The sequence below is a fragment of the Oncorhynchus keta genome, chromosome 6 (genome assembly GCF_023373465.1).
Source record: "Oncorhynchus keta strain PuntledgeMale-10-30-2019 chromosome 6, Oket_V2, whole genome shotgun sequence".
Classification (NCBI taxonomy): Eukaryota; Metazoa; Chordata; class Actinopteri; order Salmoniformes; family Salmonidae; genus Oncorhynchus; species Oncorhynchus keta.
Window position 1 is genome coordinate 16499573 of NC_068426.1, and position 22853 is coordinate 16522425.

Sequence of the window (22853 nt, forward strand, 5' to 3'; positions counted from 1 at the left end):
ATAACTTTTTTTTAAACGTTTTTCTATATCTGTGTCCCTATTGTCCATGAGTTTAGTGGATAGATTATATGATTCAAGAGAAAATAGCCTAATTAATGAAAAAAAGACAGAATCAACAAATGCATTATTTTTAATGAACTCTGCAACTCTTTTAACTATTGACTTTTTTTCACAACTACCACCAGTTTGGCACCAACACATTTACAAAGACATACTGACATATTCAAATAAATGTGTGTAAAAATATATATACTGTATATATATATATATATATATATGCTGAAACCGTCACCCTTGAGCGAGGCATTGCTCCTGTGAATCACTCTGGATAAGAGCATCTGCTAAATTACTCAAATAAAAATAAAAAAGAATATTAAACACCAATGAAAATCACAGAGTTTATGGTTTATATGTAGGATAATGTTTTACAGCTTTGTCATTCAAATGTTTATTTGATATATTTTGCAGTAAGGCAACACAGAGAGTCAGAGATAATTACAGACACGTGTCACAATCTGTGCCCAAAAATGCCACTAGATGTCATTTGATAAAATTCCAAACAAACCCTGGAAGTTACCAAAATTCTGTTAGTTTACTGGTAGACTTTGATAGTTTCCACTAATTTAACATCCCTTTGCAACCTTGAGTAGGAATAACAGATACTACTACTACTATTGAGGGGGGTATTAATATAACAGAGTAAGAGATGTACAGGAGGGGGACGAGCACCCTTGGGAGCCCCCCCCCCGTGTTGTGGTGTTATTGACTACCCTCACCACCCGAGGTCTGCTTGTCAGGAAGTCCAGGATCCAGTTGCAGAGGGAGGTGCTCATACTCAGGTCCTTGAGCAGTGTCAAGCTTGGAGGGGACTATTGTGTTGAATGCTGAGCTGTAGTCAATTAACAACATTCTCACATAGGTGTTCCTCTTGTCCAGGTGGGATAGGGCAGTGTGTAGAGCATCCAGCAGGCTTCATGATATTCTGCTGAGAGAGATTGGCTGAGCTGGCTGTAAGACTCCCGTATGGATAATTATGACGAGTCTGAGGCTCAGCAATCACATCAAAGGTGGGGGAGTCCCCCTAATGAGGGGAGGAGACGTTACATTACATCATGCCAAGGAGAGGGGCCGAGACCCCGTCTGTCGGCTCATCAAACAGAATGCTGCGTGTGCTCCAGCCTCCAGGCAGATGGATGGATGGTTCCACTGGGACAACAGGCTCCATTTAGGAACCATTTCCTAATTCCTGGATGCAGACGCAGCGATTACGGCTTTGGATCCTGCCAAGCACTCATTGCAATGCTCTCTCTCCCTCCACTTCTGAGCAGAGAATTCCACATGTACATTCCAGTGAGAGTCACTGACCGGATAAAAACCTCAGTGAGAATCTCTAATAACAGTGTAGGGTTTCACACAACGACAGCAACAGACTACCACTACACCATGCATATCAATGAGAGGAGGAAGACATAATTGTAAAAACTGTTTCACTATCCATGTCCACCCTACTGACTATGATGATCGTCATGAAGACAGTAGGATGCATTATTATCACAATCCATCAACCCACAGAGCACTAAAGCAGTCAGTAAAGTGGTGGACACCAACAGCGGAACAGAGCAGTGGTAAAGTGGGGGAACAGTGAAGGAACAGTGGTGGAACAGTGGGGGTAAAGTGGTGGAAAAGGGGGGTAAAGTGGTGGTAAAGTGGTGGAACGGTGGTGGTACAGTGAAGGAAAGGTGGTGGAACAGTGGGGGTAAAGTGATGGAACAGTAAAGTAAAGAAAAGGTGGTGGAACAGTGGGGGTAAAGTGAAGGAACAGTGGTGGTAAAGAGAAGGAACAGTGGTGGTAAAGTGGTGGAACAGTAAAGGAAAGGTGGTGGAACAGTGGGGGTAAAGTGATGGAACAGTAAAGGAAAGGTGGTGGAACAGTGGGGGTAAAGTGGTGGAACAGTGGGGGTAAAGTGGTGGAACAGTAAAGGAAAGGTGGTGGAACAGCGGTGGAACAGTGGTGGAACAGTGGGGGTAAAGTGAAGGAACAGTGGTGGAACAGTGGGGGTAAAGTGGTGGAAAAGGGGTGTAAAGTGGTGGTGAAGTGGTGGAACAGTAAAGGAAAGGTGGTGGAACAGCAGTGGAACAGTGGGGGTAAAGTGGTGTAACAGTGGGGGTAAAGTGGTGGAAAGGGGGGTAAAGTGGTGGAAAAGGGGGGTAAAGTGGTGGTAAAGTGAAGGAACAGTGGTGGTAAAGTGGTGGAACAGTAAAGGAAAGGTGGTGGAACAGCAGTGGAACAGTGGGGGTAAAGTGGTGGAAAAGGGGGGTAAAGTGGTGGTAAAGTGGGGGTAAAGTGATGGAACAGTAAAGGAAAGGTGGTGGAACAGTGGGGGTAAAGTGGTGGAACAGTGGGGGTAAAGTGGTGGAACAGTAAAGGAAAGGTGGTGGAACAGCGGTGGAACAGTGGTGGAACAGTGGGGGTAAAGTGAAGGAACAGTGGTGGAACAGTGGGGGAAAAGGGGTGTAAAGTGGTGGTAAAGTGGTGGAACAGTAAAGGAAAGGTGGTGGAACAGCGGTGGAACAGTGGGGGTAAAGTGGTGTAACAGTAAAGGAAAGGTGGTGGAACAGTGGGGGTAAAGTGGTGGAACAGTGGGGGTAAAGTGATGGTAAAGTGAAGGAACAGTGGTGGTAAAGTGGTGGAACAGTGGGGGTAAAGTGAAGGAACAGTGGTGGAACAGTGGGGGTAAAGTGGTGGAACAGTGGGGGTAAGGTGAAGGAACAGTGGTGGAACAGTGGGGGTGAAGTGGTGGAACAGTGGTGGTAAAGTGAAGGAACAGTGGTGGTAAATTGAAGGAACAGTGAAGGAACAGTGGTGGTAAAGTGGTGGAACAGTGAAGGAACAGTGGGGGTAAAGTGGTGGAACAGTGGGGGTAAATTGAAGGAACAGTGGTGGTAAAGTGAAGGAACAGTGAAGGAACAGTGGGGTAAAGTGAAGGAACAGTGGTGGTAAAGTGATGGAACAGTGAAGGAACAGTGAAGGAACAGTGGTGTAAAGTGGTGGAACAGTGAAGGAACAGTGGTGGTAAAGTGGTGGAACAGTGAAGGAACAGTGGGGGTAAAGTGGTGGAACAGTGGGGGTAAATTGAAGGAACAGTGGTGGTAAAGTGAAGGAACAGTGAAGGAACAGTGGGGTAAAGTGGTGGAACAGTGAAGGAACAGTGGGGGTAAAGTGATGGAACAGTGAAGGAACAGTGGGGGTAAAGTGATGGAACAGTGAAGGAACAGTGGGGGTAAAGTGGTGGAACAGTGAAGGAACAGTGGAGGTAAAGTGATGGAACAGTGAAGGAACAGTGGGGGTAAAGTGATGGAACAGTGAAGGAACAGTGGGGGTAAAGTGATGGAACAGTGAAGGAACAGTGGGGGTAAAGTGGTGGAACAGTGAAGGAACAGTGGGGGTAAAGTGATGGAACAGTGAAGGAACAGTGGGGGTAAAGTGGTGGAACAGTGGGGGTAAATTGAAGGAACAGTGGTGGTAAAGTGGTGGAACAGTGGTGGTGAAGTGAAGGAACAGTGGTGGAACAGTGGGGGTAAAGTGAAGGAACAGTGAAGGAACAGTGAAGGAACAGTGGTGGTAAAGTGAAGGAACAGTGGTGGAACAGTGGGGGTAAAGTGAAGGAACAGTGAAGGAACAGTGGGGGTAAAGTGAAGGAACAGTGAAGGAACAGTGGTGGTAAAGTGAAGGAACAGTGGTGGAACAGTGGTGGTAAAGTGAAGGAACAGTGGTGGAACAGTGAAGGAACAGTGGTGGTAAAGTGGTGGAACAGTGAAGGAACAGTGGTGGTAAAGTGGTGGAACAGTGAAGGAACAGTGGTGGTAAAGTGAAGGAACAGTGAAGGAACAGTGGTGGTAAAGTGATGGAACAGTGAAGGAACAGTGGTGGTAAAGTGAAGGAACAGTGAAGGAACAGTGGGGGTAAAGTGGTGGAACAGTGAAGGAACAGTGGTGGTAAAGTGAAGGAACAGTGAAGGAACAGTGGGGGTAAAGTGGTGGAACAGTGAAGGAACAGTGGTGGTAAATTGAAGGAACAGTGGTGGTAAAGTGAAGGAACAGTGAAGGAACAGTGGGGGTAAAGTGGGGGTAAAGTGGTGGAACAGTGAAGGAACAGTGGTGGTAAAGTGGTGGAACAGTGAAGGAACAGTGGGGGTAAAGTGGTGGAACAGTGAAGGAACAGTGGTGGTAAAGTGAAGGAACAGTGAAGGAACAGTGGTGGTAAAGTGATGGAACAGTGAAGGAACAGTGGGGGTAAAGTGGTGGAACAGTGAAGGAACAGTGGGGGTAAAGTGGTGGAACAGTGAAGGAACAGTGGGGGTAAAGTGGTGGAACAGTGAAGGAACAGTGGTGGTAAATTGAAGGAACAGTGGTGGTAAAGTGAAGGAACAGTGAAGGAACAGTGGTGGTAAAGTGAAGGAACAGTGAAGGAACAGTGGTGGTAAAGTGAAGGAACAGTGAAGGAACAGTGGGGGTAAAGTGGTGGAACAGTGAAGGAACAGTGGGGGTAAAGTGGTGGAACAGTGAAGGAACAGTGGTGGTAAAGTGGTGGAACAGTGAAGGAACAGTGGGGGTAAAGTGGTGGAACAGTGAAGGAACAGTGGGGGTAAAGTGGTGGAACAGTGAAGGAACAGTGGTGGTAAAGTGAAGGAACAGTGAAGGAACAGTGGTGGTAAAGTGGTGGAACAGTGGTGAAAACGTGTTAAACCAGCATAGTCTAGACCAGGGGTCGCGAGTTATGAGTAAACATGTATTATTTCAGACTATTTCTTAATTTGGGTCGTTTGAGGACAGTACATTTCTCACTTGGGTCTGGAGCTGAAAAAGAACCTCCGTTCTAGATGACATTCTGATGCTATCATTGGTCTGCTTCAGACATACTGAGACTGCTGCTCGCTGGCTGCTGAGGCACTGACCAAATCACTGCTAATGAATTACTGAGATTTAACAGCATGACTGAAGTGACTGTACTTCTGCTGATCAACAAGTAGCAGCTTTTAGCAGAGTGGCAGAGTCTCTGGAGAACACGGTGTAAACTAGCATAGCACACCGTCCCACTGCTCCATTGCCCTTTAAACCATCAGATGATCATATTTAATATGCAGAGATTACAGCCAGCGAGACCAGCCAGACTTAGACTCCATCTCAGAGAAGGAGATGTTCATGCCTCTCGTTATTCCCGTGTTACAGGTGATGACAGAATACCACTGTTTAACCTTTCCTAATCACATTAACAGAACTTAGAATGATAGGTGTCACCCAAGGAGAAAACTATGCAAAGTCCCCCACGACCTACCACCCAACCCCCTGTGAGCTCACCATTATCCATAATGACCCCCCAACCCCCAACCCCTGTGAGCTCACCATTATCCATAATGACCCCCACTCCCTACCACCCAACCCCCTGTGAGCTCACCATTATCCCTAATGTCCCCCACTCCCTACCACCAAACCCCCTGTGAGCTCACCTTCCTCCATAATGACCGCCACTCCTGACCCCCCTGTGAGCTTCACCTTCCTCCATAATGACTGCCACTCTTGACCTCCCTGTGAGCTCACCTTCCTCCATAATGACCGCCACTCCTGACCTCCCTGTGAGCTCACCTTCCTCCATAATGACCCCCACTCCTGACCTCCCTGTGAGCTCACCTTCCTCCATAATGACCCCCACTCGTGAGCTCACCTTCCTCCATAATGACCGCCACTCCTGACCTCCATGAGCTCACCTTCCTCCATAATGACCGCCACTCCTGACCTCCCTGTGTTCTCACCTTCCTCCATAATGACCGCCACTCCTGACCTCCTGTGAGCTCACCTTCCTCTATAATGACCGCCACTCCTGACCTCCCTGTGACCACACCTTCCTCCATAATGACCCCCACTCCCTACCACCCAACCCCTGTGAGCTCACCATTATCCCTAATGTCCCCCACTCCCTACCACCAAACCCCTGTGAGCTCACCTTCCTCCATAATGACCGCCACTCCTGACCCCCCTGTGAGCTTCACCTTCCTCCATAATGACTGCCACTCTTGACCTCCCTGTGAGCTCACCTTCCTCCATAATGACCGCCACTCCTGACCTCCCTGTGAGCTCACCTTCCTCCATAATGACCCCCACTCCTGACCTCCCTGTGAGCTCACCTTCCTCCATAATGACCCCCACTCGTGAGCTCACCTTCCTCCATAATGACCGCCACTCCTGACCTCCATGAGCTCACCTTCCTCCATAATGACCGCCACTCCTGACCTCCCTGTGTTCTCACCTTCCTCCATAATGACCGCCACTCCTGACCTCCCTGTGAGCTCACCTTCCTCTATAATGACCGCCACTCCTGACCTCCCTGTGACCACACCTTCCTCCATAATGACCCCCACTCCCTACCACCCAACCCCCGGGACCACACCTTCCTCCATAATGACCCCCACTCCCTACCACCCAACCCCCTGTGAGCTCACCTTCCTCCATAATGACCGCCACTCCTGACCTCCCTGTGAGCTCACCTTCCTCCATAATGACCGCCACTCCTGACCCCCCTGTGAGCTCACCTTCCTCCATAATGACCGCCACTCCTGACCTCCCTGTGAGCTCACCTTCCTCCATAATGACCGCCACTCCTGACCTCCCTGTGAGCTCACCTTCCTCTATAATGACCGCCACTCCTGACCTCCCTGTGAGCTCACCTTCCTCTATAATGACCGCCACTCCTGACCTCCCTGTGACCACACCTTCCTCCATAATGACCCCCACTCCCTACCACCCAACCCCGTGACCACACCTTCCTCCATAATGACCCCCACTCCCTACCACCCAACCCCCTGTGAGCTCACCTTCCTCCATAATGACCGCCACTCCTGACCTCCCTGTGAGCTCACCTTCCTCCATAATGACCGCCACTCCTGACCTCCCTGTGAGCTCACCTTCCTCCATAATGACTGTAAAATTCTATATGACTGTTGAGTCATGATAATCTCATTATATGCACTCTGGACATGCATTGGGAGTACACAACCCCCTACTACAACCAGCAGGTACTACTGGCCAGGTGCTCTGGGCTCTATTGTCCCTCTAACCACTCTGACAATATAAATCCAATTGAAAATCCCATCAAACACTTATCATCAAAACAGTATGTGCTTTTAAAGCTCACCTCACTGTGATTGATCAATTTGAAGAAAGAAGTTCAACAGCAGGTTGAAACTGAGTGGAAAACATGGTCGTTGTGGATGTTGTTTCAAAGCCTAACACAACGAATTGGACAGCGCTTTCTAAGGTGATGATTCATTCAAAACACTCATATGCATATTTTAACTTATGCATAAGCATTGGCCGATACTGTATATGAGCCCAAGCCCAGGAAAAAAAACACAGAATTATAATGATGTTTGTACTATTACACAATAAATAGCCTACCACATATTACACACAGCAGAAAAAGACAAAACAAAACTGATTTAAGATAAATTCAGGTTATTTAATTTTAGGCTTGCCTACAATTATAGTGCATTTGTATTTGATTTGGAATAGCCTAGTAATAGGCCATTTTTATAATTAATAGGCTGACATTACATTTAGCTACAGAATATCTCACCACCGTGAGTTTCCATCTCCTCTCTCTTCTTCATTCCTTTCTCCAGCTGTCATAATTAAATATGTTTCATTGCGAAAACATGTTACTATTGATGTTGCCAAACAAATTTCACTTGGTTTCTCAAATTAATCGCTGGGTAGCTGCAGGAGCAGGGTTAGAGAGCCCATGGCATACAGAGTTTGGGCGGAATATCACCTGTCCTGCAGCAAAAATACCTGAGTAGCCTCCCCGACATGACTTATAAACGTACTGGCGGGAAAGACTCCATTTGCTATTCCAGACATTTTTTGTCTTGCTCCTGTTCTTGATAACTGGGCCATTCTAAATCGAAACAATTGTTACATATTAGTAAAGACGAGAGAATAGTCTGATGGGTGAAAATATGATCACTTGATGAGAGGACACACAGCATGTGCAGCCTGAGGCAAGGAACAGAGAGCAAGCATTTCTTTTTCGTGACTTTCTCAAATCATCAATAGCCCATAGTCCCATCATGCAGCCCATATACATTTTGATTTGTAAGACATTCTAAGGTTGCCAAATAACTCAAAATCAAGCATATAGGACCTGTTTCAAATGATCACTTTACGCTACACATATCCACTTCATATTTGCACTCGCTCCGGAATGGGAAAAATATCACTTCTATTTCTTTCAGTTCAATTCTATTATTTTTACTATAAAATCATATAATGTAAAATAATAGCATGGGACATAAACATATCTTGTCGGGTAAATGAACAAGCCTATGTATGACACGGCGCACAGCCAGAAAACACAGTAGGGCAACTCCTATTCTGTTCTTCTGAAATACATTTTCTTCATATCATCAGGTTTCTTTAGACCTGTATAACATAAATTATGGATTTGTTGTGATGGTGTAAATTAAATTGATTTATTCAACTATTTAAATGTAGCTGTTCCAAAGGTGCATATCAGCATCTTAAATACAGCTTGTGTGGAGGCCTGGAGAGGCTAAACATGTTTATGTTAATTCATGTCAATTACCAAGAAACCTGCAGTCTGTTGCATGACAATTGTTGGTTGGCAAAACTTTATGACATAACCTACAGCCCTACTCCCTAGCATCCAACCCCCTACTCCCTAGCATCCAACCCCCTACTCCCTAGCATCCAACCCCTACTCCCTAGCATCCAACCCCCCTATACCCTAGCATCCTACCCCTCTACTCCCTAGCATCCAACCCCTCTACTCCCTAGCATCCAACCCCCCTACTCCCTAGCACCCAACCCCCCTACTCCCTAGCACCCAACCCCCCTACTCCCTAACATCCAACCCCCCTACTCCCTAGCACCCAACCCCCCATGTGAGATCACCTTCCTCCACAATGACCCCCACCCCCAACACACCATGTGAGATCACCTTCCTCCACAATGACCCCCACTCCCTACGACCCATCCCCTGTGAGCTCACCTTCCTCCATAATGACCGCCACTCCCTACCACCCAACCCCCGTGAGCTCCCCTTCCTCCACAATGACCCCCACTCCCTACCACCCAACCCCCTGTGAGCTCACCTTCCTCCATAATGACCCCCACTTCCTACCACCCAACCCCATGAGCTCACCTTTATCCAATGACCCCCACTCCCTACCACCCAACCCCCATGAGCCCACCTTCCTCCATAATGACCCCCACTCCCTACCACCCAACCCCCCTGTGAGCTCACCTTCCTCCATAATGACCCCCACTTCCTACCTCCCTGTGAGCTCACCTTCTCCATAATGACCCCTCTCTCTACCTACAGACTTCCCTGTGAGCTCACCTTCCTCCACAAGGACACCCACTCCCTACCACCCAACCCCCTGTGAGCTCACCTTCCTCCAGCTCATCCATGGTGGTGATCTTGCGCATTCCGTCGATGGAGAAGATGAAGCGGACCCCCTGGGGAAGGTTGATGTGGTCGGAGAGCGAGCGCGTCAGGTCCGCCAAGAGGGCATCGAAGGTGCGGAAGCGTTCCACGGCCACGGCATACACGATGCCCTTGAAGTAGCGGTCTCCGTTGCGGTAGAACCTCACCTTCTTGGCCTTCTTCTCGTTGGTGAGGGCCTGCAGGGTGCGCGTGCGGTAGAAGCTGCAGTGGGCGCTGTGGGTGGGGCTAGGCAGCCCGTTCATGCGCCCACCCCGTGGGGTACGGGGCTTGTCGCGCTCGTCAAAATGGCCGAAGTCCAGCTCCATGGTGATAGATGTCAGGGAGGGTCCGTGGTAGAGAGGTGCTGGTTGTGCTGAGCTCTGGGAAGTCTAGCATTGGAAAAACACAACACTATGAGTTATACTGATGCTCATACAGTATAAAACTAAGGAGACTTGGTAAAGATATTTTAGTTTAGGCATGAACATCTAAAAAGGGCTATTCAATAACAGAGTACCAAAGTGGTAAATTAATCCCTCAACATTCCACCATCTAGCTACTGTGAAATTCCCCTGCAGTGGGAATCCCTTTCCATTTCTATCCCTCTAATACAGTAGAGTACCATGCACCACAGGTGTGCTGGGGGTCACATGCAGTAAACTAAGCCAAGCCTCCCACGCCACGTCTCCCCACGCCACGTCTCCCCACGCCACGTCTCCCCACGTCTCCCCACGCCCTGTATCCCCATGCGCTGTATCCCCATGCGCTGTATCCCCATGCGCTGTATCCCCATGCGCTGTATCCCCATGCGCTGTATCCCCATGCGCTGTATCCCCATACCTTGTCTCCCCATACCCATCTCCCCATGTCTCCCCATACCCATCTCCCCATACCCATCTCCCCATACTCTGTCTCCCCTTACCAATCTCCCCATACCCTGTCTCAACCATTACCCTGTCTCAACCATTACCCTGTCTCCCCATACCCTGTCTCCCCATACCCTGTCTCCCCATACCCATCTCCCCATACCCTGTCTCCCCATACCCATCTCCCCATACCCATCTCCCCATACCCATCTCCCCATGTCTCCCCATACCCTGTCTCCCCATGTCTCCCCATACCCTGTCTCCCCATACCCATACCCTGTCTCCCCATCTCCCCCCCATACCCTGTCTCCCCATGTCTCCCCATACCCTGTCTCCCCATACCCATCTCCCCATGTCTCCCCATACCCTGTCTCCCCATACCAATCTCCCCATACCCTGTCTCCCCATACCAATCTCCCCATACCCTGTCTCCCCATACCCTGTCTCCCCATACCAATCTCCCCATACCCTGTCTCCCCATACCCTGTCTCCCCATACCCATCTCCCCATGTCTCCCCATACCCTGTCTCCCCATGTCTCCCCATACCCTGTCTCCCCATACCCTGTCTCCCCATACCCATCTCCCCATGTCTCCCCATACCCTGTCTCCCCATACCCATCTCCCCATGTCTCCCCATACCCTGTCTCCCCATACCCGTCTCCCCATACCCGTCTCCCCATGTCTCCCCATACCAAGTCTCCACATGCTTCTCCCCATGCCCTGTCTCCCCATGCCCTGTCTCTCCAGCGTGTGTATGGTTTCTGCAAGATGAAGAGAGGCTAGCCCAGCCCAATCAATTACAGCCCTCACTATCGATTAGCCCACCCACTCACAGACAGACACAGAGATGTGTTAACCCTCAGCCCTTCTGTGTGTGTGAAAGCAACCGGAGAACGTTCTGCCATGACGGCGCAGCAACAAAAACACACGCCTCGTTGAGGATGTTCCCGAGTGAACAGGGGATCAGTATTTAATGTCAGGTGAACAAAATCACTCTGCTGTATACTCAGTAGTACATGGCCTATGTAGGCATTTACAACCCTTCAGTGACCCCTAAAACTAAGGCCGTTAGTTCTGAACATACACTACATACTAAACATGGTATGCACTAAATGGGATGTACAGGTCTCCTGTAGAGCGGAGGTTGCGCCGCCTGTACGTCTGTCTGTCATCTACCATACATTCAGCCTGTGTCCTTCAGAGAGGGGAAGGGAGTGGCCAGTAAGGAACTATTATTAAGAAGGCCAAGTGGATGTGTGATATTTTGGAGAAGAATGTCTCAGAGTGTGTTGCTGTTTGTGGTCTGACCAGGGTGGGAAACGAGACACTTTGCCTCTGGCTCCAGGATATGTGCACAGACTGACATTGATTGTCATGGGTCTTGTTCTGGAGGCAGAACTGAGCGATTTCCGCTAATGGGCCAGCTGTAAAGTCTTAATTGTCTATAATGTAAGAATTCATAAAAAGGTTAGGGTTAGCAGTGTGGTTAAGGTTAGGTTTATATTTCAAATCAGATTAGATGATTTTGTGTCTGTGACAGATAGTGACCACTCTGTGAACTGCCTCCAGGCGAAGATTCATGACAATAAATGCCAGCATGCAATATGTGCTTAATGTGATTCTGGTCTCTGTATCTGATCTCTGTACAGTTCCCCTTTGCCTCACCCTTAGTAATTGTTCTTAGTTTCAGAGTCGTTGTATGCTATAAGGTTTTAGACCGGCTTCCTTTGTACATTGGATTATGTAAACTCGTGGGTGGATCACCCCATGTACCTTTCCCAGTGGTAGAGGATGAGTAACCACTGAAACCTGTGAATACACCCTCACACATGGTGCTCAGCACCACACATCGGTGTAGTGACTATGATACCATGGACTTTACATCAGTGACTATGATACCATGGACTTTACATCAGTGACTATGATACCATGGACTTTACATCAGTGACTATGATACCATGGACTTTACATCAGTGACTATGATACCATGGACTTTACATCAGTGACTATGATACCATGGACTTTACATCAGTGACTATGATACCATGGACTTTACATCAGTGACTATGATACCATGGACTTTACATCAGTGACTACGATACCATGGACTTTACATCAGTGACTATGATACCATGGACTTTACATCAGTGACTATGATACCATGGACTTTACATCAGTGACTATGATACCATGAACTTTACATCAGTGACTATGATACCATGAACTTTACATCAGTGATTATGATACCATGGACTTTACATCAGTGACTATGATACCATGGACTTTACATCAGTGACTATGATACCATGGACTTTACATCAGTGACTATGATACCATGGACTTTACATCAGTGACTATGATACCATGAACTTTACATCAGTGACTATGATACCATGTACTTTACATCAGTGACTATGATACCATGGACTTTACATCAGTGACTATGATACCATGGACTTTACATCAGTGACTATGATACCATGGACTTTACATCAGTGACTATGATACCATGAACTTTACATCAGTGATTATGATACCATGGAGTTTACATCAGTGACAATGATATCATTGGCTTTACATCAGTGACTAATGCTCCAAATGTTCAGCTCAGCTCTCTGGTCCAAGAGCCCTTTATGGGATGCTGATTGTACAGTAGATCCAGAACCTCCCCTGCTGCCTGCTCATAGCTCAGACCCTGAGGTGTGGGAGGATTCAGATGGTTCTAGCTTGTTTCTGCCATATGTTATTTAAAACGACCCAGGCGGTGAAACATTTCTGTTAGCCTTTTCATGTAAGATATATGGTACTTGCAAATGCACATCCCAAAAATGAGTATATTGTCATGTTTCTAAGGATAAAAAACGATTCAATGTATTTTTAAAAGGGTTTTCTATTTGGTGTCTTTTGGCAGATTACATAGCTTGTGTAAAGGCCTGAGCAGCCTAGCAGGAATGGTCTCTTTCTGGGTAGTCCAGACCTCTCTGTAAAGCCTGTAGATGAGGCGAGGGTTAGAGAGCACAGCGTGCTCCTGCCAAAACTCTCCACTAACATCTGCTCTTTTTAAACGCAAGCAGACCGTTTTATCCCCTCCGCAAAAAGACAGAAGAAAAGAAAGCATGGTGGGAGGGACTGACTGACTGGCTGGCTGACTGGCTGGCTGGCCAGAGACGTGTTTGCTGCTACCCAGTTCGTTACTGGAACTTTGAAATAGACAGTTTGGAATAATGAGGAGATTAGCCACTAAACGGACAGAGAGCACTCATTACTGTGCCACTGTGAATGGGATCCCAGCAGCAGTCACCCTCTCTGCCATGTCTCACATCTCACACCATCATAACAATGTCCCCGCCATAGGAGGACAGAGGGCACAGTGAAGGTCATCGTTGAAACGCCGTGCCCTGGAACATGCTTGGAGTCCTGCCCTGTCCAGGTCAGACAGTCAGTCTGTCCGTTCGTTTCAACGAACGTTTCGATCCCGAGCATTCAGGAGTGGAACTAGCGTTTCAGTGAAACTAGCCGACTGCAGAGCAGACAAAGAAACACGTTAGAGTCGTGGGGCAGGTTGCTTCGCTACGACGACACACAAAGCCCCATTTCTAATGAATGTCATTAGCCATCTCTGCGTGATCTAATCAAAGTGAATATAATTCCTCTGTATGAGATGGGGAACGTGAGGTTATGATGACCGCACAGTAGAGCTGAATGCTAGCTGCTCCATGTCAGAACAAAGACTCACTGCACCACAGCAGTATCCACGTGCTAGAGCACAGGCACAGCAGCCATATTGTACTGTACAAGACTTGTGAATGAGGTTAGCTGCAGTGGGACAAACCCCATCTACACCTGCCTAGAATGTGCTGACACTCAAGTCTGGGCTGTCTGGCTGCATTTGTAGCCATGTTTACAAGGCAAACAGCTTCTCTGTAAAAGACACATAAGATAACAGGAACTAGTGGCTTCTTATTTTACACTGCAAGTCACAAGGTATGCCATCTTTTATCAAAGTACAGTAACTATCAAGTAAAACAGCATCAGTACTCTAGGGACAATATGGTGCTCTGTTTAGCTCCAGGCCTATATTTTTCCTATATTGTTCAACCATCATCAATAGCCCCTCTCACTCAATTGCACCAAAATGTCCTTCTAAACAATTCTGATCAATAACCACTCGTCAATAAGCTCACGCCCATTGTTCACAAACAAAGCATTTGTCACCGTCGCCCCCCCAAGCTGACTCCCAGGATATGGGCCAGTAGGGTGATGTGTTGAAGGAGGCAGGAGCAGATGATGTGTGATAAATGAGCCCCACAGTCCCTTAGCCCTGGAGACAGTCCACTGAGCCCTGAGCCCCACAGTCCACTGAGCCCTGGAGCCCCACAGTCCACTGAGCCCTGGAGCCCCACAGAGACCACATCCCCTTCCTGGAGAGGACCAAAAAAAACATAACAGCACCCCCTCCATCTCACATCACATGCCTCTGCCTGATGACAAGCCCTTTTCAAGTGGCCTTAACTATCCACCCCAACCCATGCCGCAAAAATATAGTGTTCTTGTTGTGAGCCCCCTGGGCCACTTTCATATCCTGTCGAGAATTAGATTTGTCTGCTAAATTCCTAATGCATTGTTAGTATTAGAACGAGGCTGGAGGTGCTGCTGATTCACTGGTGACGGACTGACTCTCTTCCAGAACTGCTGCCTCACTCTGATACACAAGATTATCAATCAATCGTCATATGTAGATGATCAATGACTCAGTAATTCATTTTATACAGAGTGAGTCTTGAGTGAGAAACATGTGTGAAGATGTCACATGGTAAGGTAACTTTATAACACACCTCAATGCACCATGTGGTTAAATCAACTTTTAAAACAGCACATCAACCCAGTGCTCAGGACAATCATTGGATTTCTAGGTGTTAGATCTGGGCTTGTCAGTTTGACTGAACTCCCCTATCTGACATAAACAGCCCCCTCCAGAGGGTAGCACTGTAACAGCCACTGTTCACCATGCCCCTACCCAAAAGGTTCCACTTCGTACAAAACACAGACCCTCATGTGAGGAGGGAGATGAGGTTATATCTGACCGTTGATCAACACAGTGGGGGAGTTTTACTAATGGCCACACAAAGCTTAATCACACATTAATGAACTGGAAAACAGCTTTAACTAGCTGTAAAAGGGCTTTGGCACACATTGTTATGTCAACACATTCAGTACATCTTGGCCATTAATTAGTGGGCAAGATAACATTTTTCGGCATGAATCTAGTTCAAGAGGCAGCGCTGCAGTGTGGTCACTAGCTGGCACAGCCACAAAGTCATAAAATGTGATTTTAAAACTTAACCCTAACCACAATGCCTAACAGTAACCTTAAATTAAGACAAAAAGCAAATGTTTTGTTTTTTGTGAATGTTTACAATTTGGCCAATTTTGTCTTTACAGTTGGCCCATCTAGTGCAAATTGCTCAGTTCTGCCTCCAGGACAAGACTCGTCCCAATAAACATCAACCTGCCGCTAGTGAGGGTAGACTAGAGGCTGCTGCTATCTGTGACATTTAAAGCTCTGATCTGTGCCAGACAGACAGACCAGTCCTGGGCTGGGCCAAGGATTGAAGCAGCTTTACCAATTAAAGCCTGGCAACTTCCTGTCAAATCCCCACCTAGTGGCTGTGACCAGTGACCACACCTCGATGGCTTCAGATAAAGACATGCAGCCTAACCCCTCAACCCCTCCACACCCTTGCTATCACCCACTCTCGCTCCACATACAATGCCCACACATGGCTCTACTGCTGGGTAATGGCAACCAAATGTAGACTCCATGACTTAACAGGGGCTTGTTCACTCATTTCTGCTTTAACAATGATTGTGTTAGACTGGCAACGCCCCAATGCCAAAGGTCATGAAACTCACAGCTTTTAATGGCGAAATAATGATTATGATTGATATGTCCTCCTCCCCTTGTCTCTTCACAGCCCCATCACACGTGTCCTCCTCCATGAAGACAAACAGAGAGGACCACATTGTCCCCACCCTTAATGCGTCTGGGATCTCCCCTCCCCCGCACACCCTGGCCCTGAGTCTGGCTGACAGGTCCTGAGATGGGGGTAGGTCCCAGACCAGGGAGGGAAGGGTTATGGGTAGTGGTACTCCTCCCGACAGACAGGGGCTGGGAGCCCATCTGCTCGCCTAATATAATAGACAGAGGTAAATCACTGACCCTCTCCCTATGACGTCACTTAGGACTATATATGGTCTACGCTCAGGACAGCCCATTGTCTCACAGGGACACCCCCGTCACTACGACTACTGTAGTGCTACATCATACACGGATACAACTACAAATAATAGTATTATTACTAGACTAATGATTCACCCCAGTGCATTACAATCACCAGGGCTCAAATGACAGGAGGGGCCCCTAAGTATGTCAAATGTCTATCCCCATAAGGTCCAGACCACTACTCATAACACCCCCCAACAGATATGTCATTCAATCCCTGAATATCACAAATAAATGGATGTGTAAAATACTACAAATGTTGTCACCATGCTTACCTAACCAGGGCAGGCTACATCCTACTCACAGTGCAGCAGACAGACTGCAAAGCTATTCTATTGTGTGACTGTGACATGTCTAACTGCACAACAGAGATGTGAGGCTGGGTCTGTGCTACCAGCGCCACAGCAGCCCAGATAACAACTCTGACCTGCCCGTCAGCGTCCTGCATCAAATCACCCCAAACATCGTCATCACAGCAGATCTGTGTGTTATCTAGTAACACTAAGCCAGTCTGAGCTGGTTTTAAGTCATATTTGTTTTTAAATAACAACAAAAGTTTTTCAGTGCCCCCTCTAGCTTTCAGCAACAAACAAAACGGATCAGTTGTCCACATGCCCTCAGAGAAAAGCGGTGGGCGCCGTACATACAGATGAGCCATGACAGTTTTGTACCAACGGGTACGCGCGCACCTATAATCACCTGCGAATATAGCCGAAAGCCTAAATAGGCAAAAATTCTACCAATCCTTCACAGTGTCCAATACTCCTGAACACAACAACTTAACTCACCGTCAGAAACATAATTTAAATACTGACATAATATTTTTTCTCCATTTAATTATGTTTAACCAAAATATAAAAAGTATCGGGTACTCACCCGCGCTGGAGCGTTTGGAGTGAGGTGGGTGGGTGTGGATGCTGCAGGATAGCCGCACGAGCTCTCTCTGCCTTTGTCTGCCTCTCTCTCGTCTACGAGCTGAGCCTACCTGACCGGCTGCACTGCTGGGTCCTAGAGGCGACCCTGCTGAACCCGCCCTAGCATGGCAATGGCACTGACCGGCATTTTGGGGTATTTCTCACAAAAGGATGATGTAAACCTTTTCAGAGCTGATTTTTTTTTTAACTTTCGGGAATCTACTGTGCCATGATGAATAGTTTTTATTCATTCAGACACCCATGCACTGTATATGCTGCCTATTGAAATTAGAAATACAAATCTGGAGAGACAAAAAATCTGCCTGCTGAGTTGATTTGATCCCTGTGTTTTGAGAAAATGATGCCACAGGATCTTTCCACTATCTCTATTGTAAAGTAATGTGGTGTTGATAACCCCCTCCAAACAGATTGAACTGTGTGGGTGGTGCTCCTCTCTTCACTCCATCCATGTTATATTTCTAGAGGCAGAAACAGCAGGATTGTAGATTGATTTATTGACGAATGTGTGTGTGTGTGTGTGTGTGTTGGCTTCTGAAGGTAAAAGCCCATTATCTACACCACTGCCAGAGAGAAAGGAGAAAGGAAAGCTCTAAAGAGCTGATGTCCTTCCAGATAAGAGGCTCTTTATATGGGAGGCATCTGGTGTGTGGTGTGAGTTTCAGGTGCAGGTGGAAGTGTTTATGAGCACCTGTGTTTAGATTGTTTAGTGTGTGTGTGTGTGTGTGTGTGTTAAGTTGTTATCATACAATCCCGTGTGTAATGAACTGAGACAAAGTCATCTCAGACTATCTGCATTGACCCCCTTTGCGCAAACTCTTTTGACTCATCGCATACGCTGCTGCTACTGCTTATTATCTATCTTGTTACCTAGTCACTTTACCCCTACCTATATGTACATACTGTACCTACCTCAATGACCTCGTACCCCTGCACATCTACTCTGTACTGGTACCCCGTGTATACAGCCAAGTTTCGTTACTCATTGTGTATTTATTCCTTGTGCTACACGTTAATTATTTTTCTATTTTTCTCTCTGCTTTGTTGGAAAGGGCCTGTCAGAAGGCACTGTTAGTCTACACCTGTTGTTTACGAAGCATGTGACAAATAAAATATGATTTGATTTCTTTCAGACTAATCAGAAATGGAGTTGTGTTGCAGGGCCTCTTTGGGGAGTATTGATAAATGTAATGGGGTCCTGTGTGTAGCTGGTGTAGAGAGTCAGGTGCAGGACGCAGAAATTAGTAACCTGTAGCATACCTCGTTCAGTCTCCTCAGGACTTTGAATGGCCTCACAAACCGCGGGCCCAGCTTCCAGCAGGGCAGGCGGAGGGGCAGGTTTCAGGTCGAGAGCCAGACCCGGTCGCCTCGCTGCGGTGGTGGTGTAGGTTGTAGGTGCACATGGGCGGCGTCACAAGTCTCCTCCGAGTGCTTGAACCATTTGTCCACCGCAGGAGCGTCGATCTGGCTCTGATGCCACGGTGCCAGAACCAGCTGATACCCCAGTACGCACTGGAAAGGAGAGAGGTTAGTGGAGGAGTGGCAGAGTGAGTTTTGTGCCATCTCTGCCCAGGGGATGAACGCCGCCCACTCCCCTGGCGGGTCCTGGCAATATGACCGCAGAAACCTACACACATCCTGGTTTACTCTCTCCACCTGCCATTACTTTCCGGGGGAAAGCCTGAAGTGAGGCTGACCGAGACCCCCAGACGTTCATGAACGCTCTCCAGACCCTGGACGTGAACTGGGGACCCCTATCAGAAACTATGTCCCCAGGACCCCGTAGTGCCAGAAGACGTGTGTAAACAGGGCCTCAGCAGTCTGTAAGGCCGTAAAGAGACCGGGCAAAGGGAGGAGACGGCAGGAGAAAATCAATCCACAACGACCAGGATCGTGGTGTTGTTGAGGGAGGAAGATCCGTCAGGAAATACACTGACAGGTGCGACCACGGCCGTTGTGGATCGGGTAGGGGTTGTAACTTCCCTATGGGCAGGTGCCTGGGAGCCTTGCACTTGGTGAACACCGAGCAGGAGGAAACATAAACCCTCACGTCCTTGGCCATGGTGGACCACCAGTACTTCCCACTAAGGCAACGCACCGTCCGACCGATGCCAGTGTGACCAGAGGAGGGTGACGTGTGCGCCTAATAGATCAACTGGTCACGGACAGCAGACGGAACATACAGGCTCCCAGCTGGACACTGGGGGGAGTGGGCTCTGTGCGTAACGCCCGCTCGATGTCCGCGTCCAGCTCCCACACCACCGGTGCCACCAGGCAAGAGGCTGGAAGTATGGGAGTGTGATCCATGGACCGCTCCTCTGTGTCATACTTCCGGGACAGCCTTAGCGTTCTGGAAACCTGGTCTGTAGGATAGAATGAAAACAAAACGTGAAAAAAACTTGGCCCACCTTGACTGGCGAGGGTTAAGTCTCCTCGCCTCCCGGATATACTCCAGATTGCGGTGGTCAGTCCAGATGAGAAAAGGATGTTTAGCCCCCTCAGGCCAATGTCTCCATGCCTTCAGAGCCTTGACAACAGCCAACAGCTCCCGATCCCCCACATCATAGTTTCGCTCCGCCGGGCTGAGATTCTTCGAAAAGAAAGCACAGGGGCGGAGCTTTGATGGTGTGCCCGAGCGCTGATAGAGCACGGCTCCTATCCCAGCCTCCCACCATCTCCTCGTGTGACAGAGGATATACCTGACTCCTGGGAAGTGCTGCGTCTACCAGGAGATTTATCGCACAATCCCCCCATCGATGGGGTGGTAATTTAGTCGCCCTCTTCTTACAGAAGGCGAGAGCCAAATCGGCATATTCTGAGGGGATGCACACGGTGGAGACTTGGTCTGGACTTTCCACCGTAGTCGCACCGATGGAAACCCCTACACACCTCACTCAGCACTCTCGTGACCACCCCTTGAGAGCCCTCTGTTGCCTCGAAATAGTGGGGTTATGACAGGTCAACCAGGGTAGGCCCAGCACCATGGGAAACGTAGGAGAATCAATAAGGAAGAGACTGATTCTCTCCTTGTGAACCTCCTGCGTAACCATGCTTAGTGGAGCGGTGGCCTCCCTAATCAGCCCTGACCCTAATGATTGACTATCTAGGGCGTGCACAAGGAAGGGCATATCCACAGGAACAAGGGGGATCCCAGGGAATGGCCCTTCCTCTGGTCGCCCTAAGTGCAGCACCTCCCAGCTCCATGGGCGTGCTAGGGGATGGAACTGACAGGCCCTGATCCGGGGGTCCGCGGGCAGTCAGCAGGTTGTCCAGCCAGATGGACAGGTCCACTAGCTGGTCCAATGTGAGCGTGGTGTCTTGGCAGACCACCTCCTGACTGATGTCCTCACACAGACTGCACCGGAAGTGATCGATCAGGGCCCTGTCGTACCATCCCGCGCTGGCGGCCAGGGTCCGGAAGTCCAATGCAAAATCCTGTGCACTCCTTGTCCCCTGACTCAGGTGGAACAGTCGTTCACCCGCCGCTCGACCCTCAGGCGGGTGGTCGAAAACTGCCCGAAAGTGGCGGGTGAACTCTGCCTAATGGTCCAATGCTGCATCTCCCTCACTCCATACAGCGTTGGTCCACTCCAGGGCTTTGCCTGAGAGGCAGGAGATTAGGGCGGACACGCTCTCACGTCCCGAAGGAGCCGGGTGGACGGTCGTCAGGTAGAGCTCCAGCTGTAGTAGGAACCCCTGGCATCCGGCAGCCATCTCATCATACTCCCTCGGGAGGGCGAGCCGAATCCCGCTGGGACCGGGTGAAGGAGAGGTGGACAGTGGGGTCGGCGTTAGTGGGGCTGGTGGAGGCGCTGGATATCCTCCTCCTCTCTCCCTACGATCCATCATCTGCAGCACGCGATCCATGGCGGTGCCCAGATGTTGCAACATGGTCGTGTGCTGCTGGACGCGCTCCTCTACCGCCACAGGGAGGACATCTGCTCCTGCTGACTCCATTGGGTAGGTGAGTGATTCTGTAATGTGGTCCTTGTGTGTAGCTGGTGTAGAGCGTCAGGTGCAGGACAGCAGAATTGAGTAATCAACGTACTTTACTCAAAAATACAAAAATACAAGGCAAAAATTACGAGCCCACAATAACGGACCGATTTACAAAAAACAATCACTCACAAACAAACATGGGGAACAGATGGTTAAATAATAAACAGGTAATTGGGTGAGTGAAACCATGTGTGTAAGACTAAGACAAAACAAATGGAAAATGAAAAGTGGATCGGCGGTGGCTAGAAGACCGGTGACGTCGACAGCCGAACGCCGCCCGAACAAGGAGAAGCATCGACTTCGGCGGAAGTCGTGACACTAAAAGCCTAAACACCTCAATCCATGTGCCTTGCTTCCGTGGAGTTGGGGTTCTAAGACGAGTCGACTCTTTAAATCAAATTTGTGTCTTGGTCCAGTCAACAACACACACACTACATCACCCTGTGGTGACAGAGGGGAGTAGTGTGGTTTCATATAACACCATCACCTCTTTGTAAGGCTCCTGTCACTGTCAATAACAATATCGCTCTCCATCAGATATAAGATCTATTGGACTCGGTTCAAGTGAGTCACCAGAACATTTGATCTAGCTAATGTCACACTGATTTGCAACACTGTGCTGTCTACATTTGTCACCTCACCTCGTGGCCAGGCACAATGTATCATAAAATGAGAGTGTGGTGTAGTATTGATATTAGTCACTCACAACCCTGACAGAGCAGTGCAGGCATAATGCGTAGCCCAGGTGATATCTGACCTGAGGGACCTGACCTAGAGCATTTCATTGGATACTCTCAGAGCTCTAGTCAGGTTGATTCTTGCTTGTCCTAACCCATCGATAGGTCAAAGTGTATCAACGTGGAAAAATCATGACAGAGTACAATGACAAACAAAACACAAAATGTTCTACGAAGCCAGGTATGAACACTGGAACACTTCAGCGCCTATGGGGACCGCTGGAGCAAAGCGAGGGTTGATTTTCTCAATTTGTGAAATGATTTCGGTCAGACATTTTCAGGAAATAGTTTCCAATTTATCTTGCAGTTCACAACAAGAAATGACTTGTGGCCATTCATACCATAGAAACCACCAATCTCTGCCTCTCTAGGAGACAGTACTGCTGTTTAATGTTTCATGCTCTCTGGTGCTGCTGGTGCCAAGAACACGGGAAGGGTGGCCTTTCTTTTGGTTATGTATCCATTTGTTTCTCTATCCATTGTGTTTTTTATTAGAAACAGACAATGGTTTGTACAATATTTAAATCGCAGGG

General features: G+C 48.3%; 1 protein-coding gene across 17 annotated transcripts in view; it reads right to left on the reverse strand.

Moving 5' to 3' along the window:
* The window catches only part of LOC118385066 (neuronal migration protein doublecortin-like), a 106515-nt gene extending 88695 nt beyond the window's left edge, over window positions 1–17820 (reverse strand). For 8 of the 17 annotated variants that reach the window (XM_052520963.1, XM_052520964.1, XM_052520962.1 and 5 more), the window contains exons 1-2: window positions 17529–17820; window positions 9468–9891 (exon numbers count right to left, since the gene is read on the reverse strand). In XM_052520963.1, coding sequence (XP_052376923.1) covers window positions 9468–9828 — 361 coding nt within the window. In that variant the 5' untranslated portion in view covers window positions 9829–9891; window positions 17529–17820. The remainder of the gene's footprint in view (window positions 1–9467; window positions 9892–17528) is intronic. The other 9 variants (XM_052520952.1, XM_052520953.1, XM_052520954.1 and 6 more) reach the window with 3 other exon arrangements.
* Window positions 17821–22853: the final 5033 nt, after the last annotated feature.